The sequence below is a fragment of the Elephantulus edwardii genome, unplaced genomic scaffold, assembly GCF_000299155.1.
Source record: "Elephantulus edwardii isolate Elephantulus edwardi_28Jun2011 unplaced genomic scaffold, EleEdw1.0 scaffold00149, whole genome shotgun sequence".
Lineage (NCBI taxonomy): Eukaryota > Metazoa > Chordata > Mammalia > Macroscelidea > Macroscelididae > Elephantulus > Elephantulus edwardii.
Window position 1 is genome coordinate 8,012,699 of NW_006399899.1, and position 10,330 is coordinate 8,023,028.

Sequence of the window (10,330 nt, forward strand, 5' to 3'; positions counted from 1 at the left end):
TTTTTTTAAAGGGAATAGACCATCTTTAATGCAGAAGAAAACTAATGCATACATATATGGCAATAAACAAGGAATATTGGGCCAAATCCTTTTTTTCTATAGGGAATCTAGTTTCCCTATGTGAGTAATTAGCATCTTAAAAGCTTCTAGAGGATCCACAATAAAGACTGTAGTTTCATGAAGTAGAAATAGCATTTCATCTGCTTTTGTTTTCTACTTCTTGCCCATCACATAGTGGAAGGATTGACATGCAATAGATATTCAATATTTTTTCTTTTTTCTTATATTTTTTTACTATACTAGTTTATTTACAAAATTCTAGTCCATTATTTTCCAGAACAGATTCTTCCAGTTTACCTCACCTTTATCCATCAAATTGCACAACCCAATGATTAATCCCCTCTCCTCCTGCACATCCTCATTCGCCTGCTTCCACCCCCTCTTCTTGGATCCTTACACTCATTCTACAATAATGGTTTTAAGCAATATTTGTCCGTGTGGGACTGAATTAGTTCACTTAGCATAAGGCTCTCCAGTCCCTCCTCAGCTAGACCTAGGACTATAGCTAAGTTGCAATCCTATAGTTTTTCATATGCAACTCTGTGGAACACTCTGTGATATGTTAACAGATGTTCTATGAAAAATATGAAGCACTGAAGTAAATAAATGTTATGTGGAGACAACCATTCACTTAAAAATTACTGAACACCATAGCAAGAACATGGAAAAAGCCCAGGTGTTCAATAATTTTTTAAGTAAATGAATGTCTCCATACAACTTTTATTAACTTCAGTGTTTCATATTTTTCATAGAACATCTGTTAACATATTGCATAGTGTTCTTTACTCTTGCATATGAAAAACAATAAGATTGCAACTTGGCTATAGTCATACATCTACCTGACTTAGGTAAACTGGGCTCCAGATCCAACCTCATGATCAATTGTTAAATTTTTCACTGTTTTCTATTTCTCTACATCTCTATTTTCTGTCTGTAAAATAAATGCTCTAGTTATATGCATTTAAAAATCAACAAAATGACTCATCTTTCTTGCCTCTTCTTTCCAATTTTAGCTGAAAAAAGACCAATTCCTTCAGGTAGATGAGATGACTGCAAATATCCAGAGACCCCCCAGAAAATCAGTCACCAAGATGCTTTGTAAGTTTTCCATTTTGTCTGTTTGTTGTTTTCAGTAGAATAAATTGCTTTCCCTCTGTCATTAAAATAATTGTTGCTAGAAGTCAGGATTAGAATGACCCTGACACATAATATGAACTGATTTCCCTTGACTTATTTAAACTTATGGAACTTTAAATTTCTGTTTGTTTTTAACCTTCAAAGTAATAAGCTAAATTATCCCATTACAAATCAAGAGCAATATGCATCAAGGCTATATGCTTTCTTTATACCTATTCAATCTGTACACTGAGTCAATAATTCAAGCAGCTGAACTTTATGAAAATGAATATGGAATTCAAGATTGGAGGAAGACTCATGAACAACCTACATTATGCAAATGACACAACGTTGCTTCCTGAAAGTGTGGAGGACTTAGGGGACTTGCTGCAGAAGATAAGAGAATATAGCCTTCAATATGGATTGCATCTCAATATTAAAAAAAAAAGAAAGAAAATCCTCACCATTGGGCCAACAGGAAGCAACATGATATATGGAGAAAACATTGAAATTGTCAACTATTTCATCTTACTTAGATCTACAATCAACAACCTTGGTGGCAGTAGTCAGAGATGAGATCATATATAGCATTGGAAAAGTGATGTCAAGGACCCCTCCACAGCCCTGAAGAATAATGATGTCAGTTTAAAGACTAAGGTGCACCTGATTGTAGTTGATATAGTAGGCTTTCCAATCACCTACTATGCATCTGAGAGCTGGACAATGAATAAAGACGACAGTTAAAAGAATCTATGTTTTTGAATTGGGGTGTTGTAGAGAAGTGTTGAATATCTCATAGACAGCCAAAAGAATAAATGAATATGTTGTGGAAAAAGTGCAAGCAGAGTGCTCCTTGAAGAACAGGTTGTTAGAATAGTCTGTTCCTAGGAGAGAGACATCATGCTTGGAAAGGTAGACAATCAGTGAAAGAGAGGCAGAACGTCAAGGAGATGGGTTGATACAGTGACTATAGCGATGGGCTCAAGTGTGTTTCGGATGATAAGGATGGTACAGGATAGGACAGGGTTCAAACAACAGCAGCAAACAACCCACTTTCTATTGTGTTTGGTAAATCAATGCACTCTTTGAAACTTTGAATATTAATTTTTGTTAAATTAAATAAGTAGTTGATTTTAACCCATATTGTGTTATGTGTTACTTTGATAAAGCTATTGACTTTCCCACATGAAATGTAAAAATATGCACATACAAGCATTTTACATTCCATTTCAGGGGATTATAATCCTCCTGAAGTCCATTCATCTGGAGAAGAGTATCTTTAAGCAGTTCTTCAGCCTCTGTCGTTGCATGACCTTCTGTAAAACAGTAAACTTTGTATAGTTAAAGACGTTTAAAAGAAATATCTAGGCACCAATCTATATGATCCATAGAAAATCTATGTGAGATACTGAGGAGAAAAAAAGGAGATTAATGATATACTTTTCTTGTCAAAACTTACGGTTTGGAAGGAAAAGAAAGCTCTAGGCAAATATGCATATGAAATGCTAACTATAACTATGTGGTGCTGGTGAGCAATAAAACTTTGAAATCACTGAAGTTTATCTTTTGATTCTAAATTTCATCTTCTTTAAATTATTTTGACACCTGATAGCACCTGCCTCTCACTATTAAGAACCTTAATGTGCTCGTTGCTTCACTTCCTTTCCCTCGATTATAATATACTCTTACAAAATGACTTACAGCTTGATGGCATGTAAATCAAAATGATAAAATATACTATAAAATTTTGCCTTTCAAAGAGAAGAATTAATTTTAAAAGGAATTAAATTTCTACTAAAGAGATCTGTAGGAAGTAGTGAGCAGAAGAGAGGTTTTTTTCCTAAAAAGATAAAATGAGAAGATTATTCGAGATATCAGTAAAACTGCACAACTGAAACCCAGGCTAGATGTCTTATTATGAATATGTTTAACACGAGGCATAAATATACAGACTTTTTAAAATACGAGATATTTGAAACATGTACACAAGGTGAAAGATTATAAATTGAATAACTATCATTTAGCTTCTAAACTCGTAAACTCATAGTTAAACTTGTTTTATGTGTACCATTTTCCTCATCTTCTAAAAGATTTTTTCAGCCACATCCCAGACATTATACCATTGCAGAGGAAAGTACCTCATCAAAAGGGGGGGGGTGAAGGAAAAATACTTCTTTATATTTGTGGAGATTAAATTCCCCAAATGAGAAACTGTAGTAGCACCAATCTTCATAGCAGAAACTGAAAGAGAAATTAGAAGGAATTCTGTGTTCCGTGTATAACGTTGCAAACATATCTCCATCCCAATCAAACAATTCCATTTTAAAGCTATAATATCTTAGTGATTGCCAAGGCTTTCTCATTTCCTCCCACCATCTCAAACAGAATTTAAAAATGATTTAATTCAGAGACATTTCTAAGAGTAACAAATTGAATATGCATATCTTTAATAATGTGTTATTAATACCTGACTTTAAATATCAACCACTTGCATGCAATAATGTTACTTGTATGACTAGTTTATGTTTTTTCTAACAGTCTATAGGCAAATACTTTATTTTACATGCTGGAATATTTTAATAACTTCAAGCAAATTGAATATAATTTCACATATTCTAATGAAAGCTTATCTCATACAAGACATTTTGTTCAATTATGTAATTGTTGTTTGTTGTTATGTGCCATCGAGTCTCCTGCAACTCACAGCGACCCTGTATATGTACAACAGCCCTAAGCCCTGCTCTATTCCTTCCCAATCTTATTGTTTCTGACACACATATCCCCATTACCGCAGGGACTGAATCAATTCACCTCGTGAAGGATCTTTCTCTCCTGTGATGTCCCTCCACACTCCCAACCATGACATCACTCTCCAGGGACTGATCCTGCCTTGCAACATATCCAAAGTATGTCAGATGAAGCTTCAGAATCCTTGTCTCTAAGAAGCAGCCTGACTTCACCCTCTTCAGGATGAATTTGTTTGTTTTCCTAGCAGCTCATGCTATACTCTTCTCCATCACCACAGCTCAAAGGCATCAACTCTCCTTCTATCATCCCTAGTCATTGTCCAGCTCTTTGATGCATAGCAAGTAATTGCAAAGAACATGGCCTATATAAGGTGCACCTTAATCTCCAGACTGACATTATTGCTCTTCAGTACTTTGGAGAGGTCTCTGACAGCAGACTTCCCCAATGTCATTTGTTATTTTTATTTCCTGGCTGCTGGTACCAGGAGTGTTGATTGAAGAGCCAAGCAAACTGAAGCTGTCAACAATCTCAATCTTTTCACCATCTATCATGATACTGCCAATTGGCCTAATGGTGAGAATCTTCCCCCCCCCTTAATGTTGAGATTCAATCCATATTGGAGGCTGCAGTCCTTTACCTTCTGCAGCAAGCACTTCAGGTCCTCCTCAGTTTCAACAAGCAAGGTTGTGTTATCTGCATATTGTAGATTGTTGTTGAATCTATCTCTAATCCTGCTTCCACACTTCTCCTCATGGAGCCCAGGCTCTCGGATAATCTGTTCCACATATAGAATGACAAGATATGGACACACAACCTTCCCAGTTCTGAGCCATGCAGTATTTCCTTGCTCTGTTTTAACAACTGCTTCCTGGTCCTAGTAAAGGTTTCGCATTAGCACAATCAAATGTTCTGGGATTCCCATTCTTCTCAGAGTCAGTCACAGTTTGTTGTGATCCACACAGTCAAATGCCTTTGAATAGTCAATGAAACAGATAGACATTCTTCTTGTACTCTTTTCTCAATCAAGATCCATCTGACATTAGGTATAATACCCCTATTGTCACGACAACTTCTAAATCCAGCCTGCACTTCAGGCAGTTCTCTGTTGATGTGCAGTTCCAATCATCCTTCTTACATAAAATACTCTATATGTAGGGCTTTAGGATTGAATTTTCTGTAACAATCATAGCTTAACAAAAATTTTTGCATAAGGGCAAAATTCTAGAAAGAATAAATGAACCCCAAAGATGTACATATCTCTGTGTTGACCTGCCTTTTGCTTTCTTATTATCATTTCCAGTTGTCTTGGTCTTAGTGTTTGCCATTTGCTGGACTCCATTCCACATTGACCGTCTCTTCTTCAGCTTTGTGGAAGAGTGGACTGAATCCCTGGCTGCTGTGTTTAATCTCATCCATGTGGTGTCAGGTAAAAGCCTAGCTGGTTTGGGTACATGGCAAATGTCCCAAGGTAAATACAATTTCCTTATGTTGCCTAAAGTAATAGGTTATATCTGCGTCTATCAATTTCTTCTAGGAGGTACTATACTATTATAAAGACATTTGATCTTCATTTTATTCAAAGACTGATTAAATATATTATTGATTTATAAGATATATCAGATACCTAATTTAGAGATTATTTTGTGCAAGATCTCAACACCAAGCTTGATGATTATAGCAGAAAAATGATCTTTTAGCTTCCTTTCCAATGTACATGTGATTTTTTAGTTATTAAATATTTATGTCCTCCAAGTCCCATATTGCTTTCAGTAAAGGTTGCATTCCTATAAAAGTCAATCAAAGTGTACCCAGGAGGCATGATAGAACATACCGTAAAATGTGTATCTATCTATCAAGTGGTGAAGAGATCTCAAAGTTGGAAGACTTTGATTCGCACTCTAATTCCACTATGAATATTCTGAGGACTCTTGAGCATGTGACTTCCTTCACACCAAAATGTCCTCACATGTAAAAACAGCAATAACATCATCTCTAGGCAAATCATTGGTTGATAGTAAAAAATAAATAAAATGATGGATATTCAATAAAATATTAAGCTGAAAAATTATGCATATCTTTTTTATAATATTCCTTGCAAAGTTGTCAAATTTCTATTATCTTTCACATTTTTCAGTAGGACAGATAGTTTCAAAACAAGTGACTAAGTCAAAGGCATTCAACTGATAAAGAACAGAAACAGGACCAAGTCATCCAACTTCAAGTTCAGTGTTCTTTCCATCAAGAAAGAACAGAGAACAATCATCCAGATTTCTCTTTCTCAATGAGTATGACTGTCAGTCTTATGTTCTTTCCACTTCTGTTCCCCCACTGGAGCTATCATTTGCTGATTCTAGGGATAATTTTGATTATCAAAGACATAATCATAGAAGAAAGAGAAGCTTGATTTGTGCAAGTTAAGGACTAAATGTGCAAAAAGGGGAAAAAGTGTAACACCCCATATGCGTTGTGTACCCTGGATATTATCTATTTTCCATCATTCTCTTTATTTTTTTTATACTCAACAGGTCTAGTGTATGGATAATGTCTGAATATTAGACTTTTATTTCCTATTTAAATATTTATCGCTATATGTTAATTCTCCTACTTAAAATATTTATAGCCTTTACCTTAACTTTGTAGTTGATCTGAGGAAAAATATAGATATTTAAAAGAAATTGGAAACTACTGGAGACCATATTACTCTTGACTGGTTGATCCCACCTCTGCTGGTGCATCAGCCCAATCATTATAAGATTTCAAAATATTGGCTTTCATTATGGCATGATCCCATTAAGATACCATCATTGCTCCTCATTGCCAACCAGATGAAGTCCAAGCCTTTTGAATTCTACAGAAAATATTCCAATAAACCTTATGAGATTCAAATATACATTTCCTTGCATAGACCATACACTTATCTGACTGAATTATCTGATTCCTGCACATTCCACAATTATCCTGCACAGTTTAACCACCCCCACCTTGGCACAATTGTATATGGTAGATCTTCTACCCACAATGCCTTTTCTTCCTTTTTTCAACTGTCACCTTCAAGAGTATAGATAGCTAGTGTTGCATCACTTCCATTAAATCTTTCCTGACTGAATGTGAATAGCCTAATGAAAATTTCTATAACCCGACTATTGTTGTTGATTGCCATCTAGTTGAGCATGACTAGCAACCCTATGAACAAAAGGCCTGAAGCTTATCATCATTTCTCAAAGTTCATAGAGTTTCCAGAGGCATGTTGTTTAGGAACCTAAACCTGTCTTAAATTTGGAGTTCCACCGAACACTGTTCACCATGGATAACCGTCATGGCATTTGATGCCCCAATGGCACAAGGTTCAGCATCACAGCAGCCGCAGGTTACCTCAGTACAGCAAATTGACAGAGGAATGCTATACAATTTAGAAGAATGTTCCTCCAAAATGTAATAAAAACCAACTTTTAAATGCAAAGGCCTTCCATGAGGTCTTGTTGACTCTAAATAAGAAGCTTTAGAAAAAAAAATATATACATACATATAATGTGGTGGTGTTGTTGTTGTTGCTACGTGCCTTCTAGTCACCTGAAGCAACTCTATGTACAGCAGCTCTGAACTCTTCCCTCTCCTGAGCCAGTCTCACTGATTCCAACACAACAATCCCATTGCCCCAGTCACTGAATCAATCCATCTCATCCTGGGTCTTCCTCTCCTGCACTGTCCTTTCTCCCTTCTGAGCACGATGCCCTTCTCCGAGTTCCAATCTCTTCTGGCTACGTGACCAAAATATGTGAGACAGAGCTTCAAAATCCTAGCCTCTAAGGAGAAACTTGGTTTCACCTTCTCCAAGACAGACATTATTAGTTTTGTTTGCAGTCCATAGTATGTTCATTAGTGTCATATATTTTGTTCTTACAGCATGTAGCTCCATAATTTATATTTTTAATTATTGTATTTAAGCATATATCTTTCCTCTGTAATACTGGTCCAAGTCCTGGGAAAACAAAGTCTGAATTCACTATCTATATTCTAATGTTCCTAAAAGTTGGCAAATCAATAAACAAAACCTGTGAGAACCAGAACTTGGCCATGTTATCTTATTTTTCTAGCTCTTGCAAAGTGTTCTTCTTTTAAAAGGAAATTTTGCAAAGAGAGTATCAGAAGTTCCACAGAAGGAAAAAAGAATGAAGGTCATTGAAAAAGTAAAGCTGAGATAAAAAGGCAGATCTTCTGATTTTCAATCTTATACTAAACTTGGACTCTGGGGTAATTAATAGGATATAGTACTAAAGGAAGAATGTAATAGAATACTAACACAGGTAAATAAAAATGTGCAAAGCATTTGGTGGCAAAAAATATATAGGAAAATTAAATAAAGCAAAAATTAAAAAAACAACCAATACTGGTTAAGATGAGCTGTCAAGGGGAAAGGCTAGTTAGAGGAAGGGAGGCGAAACTATTTCTCTGAAGAGATATTTAACATAGCAAGGAATCTCAGTACCCTTGACTGATTTAGTATTCTTTCATTACTTTCAGTTTCAAATTATAGACTTAAGTAAAATTCCAATGAGACAAAACCATCATGCCTTCTTCTGATATTTAAGCATCTCTTGCTAGTGATATGGGAATATGTTCTTTAATTAAACAAGTGGGGATCAAAGGAAGTTGCCGAACATCTCAAAGAGATCCCATGTCAGCCTACATTTCTCAAAGACTTTCATCTTTTTTATGTTTTATTTTGATTACTAAGTACACAGGTGGTAGATCTGTTCAGAGCATTTTGTATTTTCAATTAGAATCTTGTATATATTATTACTTTTAAAAAAGGCAATATCAGAGATTCTAGGTCTTTGTTAATTATTTATGCTCCCTACTACTGTGTCTCTTACTTTATTTCTCCTAAGCATGTTTCTTTGGATCCCCTACTCCCAGGTGTCTTCTTCTACCTGAGCTCAGCTGTCAACCCCATTATCTATAACCTGCTGTCTCATCGCTTCCGGTCAGCCTTCTGGAAAGTGATTTCTCCTTCATGCAAACAATGCCATTTCCAAGATCACCCACAGGGTCCATCTATCCAGCGGAACACCTTGCTGACAGAATGCCACCTCATGGAGCTGATGGAAGACTCAGCTCCCCAATTTGCTTGTCGGTCGTCTTTCTGTAGCTCCCACCTCTGACCTGAACAATTGCACAGGAACCAACTCTCAAGGGGACACTTATGAAGACCAGAATTATGTCAGAGTTGACATTTATCTGCTTCAGCACCATAGGGAGATACAACCTATAGCATTTGTCTTCATATATGGTGTTAAGGGAAGAAAAACAGCTCTTAGAGCTGATACTCATCTTGAACTGTTGTTACTGTTTTTAACAAATGTGAAAACTGAAACTTAGAAATGATTCTAGAATTTAGGACTTCTGATTTGCATTTATCTTTCTGGTCTAGCTGTCTCACGTCCCTTCTCTACTTCATGAGGAGGACATGACCTGAAAAGCACAGCACTTATGCTTTGAGCTATGTCCATTATTGGGAATAGTTTATCCTGAATCATACATAATCTCAGTCACTCAGCTGAACACTGTGAGCCACAGGCGGGACACATGGAAGTACTGCTGTGTCTTGTAAAATTAAACAACAAACCCAAGCTCCCTGCCATAAACTATGACCATCCATAGAGTTTCCAAGGTTATAAATTTTAAATGAGAAAAGAGTATCCATCTTTTCCCCTCAGAATAGTTGCTGGGAGATTCAAACCACCAGACACAGACTTTTTTAGCAGCACAACACGCTACAGATTAGACCACCAAGTATTCCCCTTGAAAGATTATTCTTGTATTACCAGTAATATATAATTAAGTTAGATTCTTTTTAGATTAAAGGGTATACATCTTATATACCAAATTGTAAGTACCCTACTACCTCATACACTGGAATTGTAATAAGATTCCTAAAACCTGAAACCTTTTACTTTAAGAGATCTCATGAGAAGTTGGGAAGTTTCTCTTAGAATTATCATGTATCTCTATCATTCCAACTCCCAAACCATGATCAGTTACTCCTCACAAAGAATGGAATCACATTTAAGTTCAACTTAGAACAGAATAGAAGATAAAGGAGTAGGCTTAGATGGAAAGTCAAAAAAGAGATTTCTATTAGATACCTAACTGTCCCATAGGATTTTCTAGGCTGAACTTCAAACATATGAATACTGTTTTAGTATTAAAATAAAATTGTAATTATATAGTGTAAACCTGTATGTCTTCTGTCTTTCTTTATAAATAGGTAAAGATGTGATTTCAAGGGTGTCTTAAAACAAAGACAATTAAAATGGTTACCACTTGTCTCAAGACTGTGTCTTTGACCTCCTTAATATGTTACTAGTGCAATGCTCTTCATACATAATATAAGTAGAATCTATTC

General features: G+C 35.8%; 1 protein-coding gene across 1 annotated transcript in view; it reads left to right on the forward strand.

The window, feature by feature from the left end:
* Positions 1-9,086, forward strand: part of LOC102853510 (neuromedin-U receptor 2-like) — a 43,974-nt gene extending 34,888 nt beyond the window's left edge. Inside the window, exons 2-4 of the mRNA XM_006894743.1 lie at positions 1,074-1,158; positions 5,225-5,350; positions 8,842-9,086. Coding sequence (XP_006894805.1) covers positions 1,074-1,158; positions 5,225-5,350; positions 8,842-9,086 — 456 coding nt within the window. The remainder of the gene's footprint in view (positions 1-1,073; positions 1,159-5,224; positions 5,351-8,841) is intronic.
* The last annotated feature ends 1,244 nt before the right edge of the window (positions 9,087-10,330 follow it).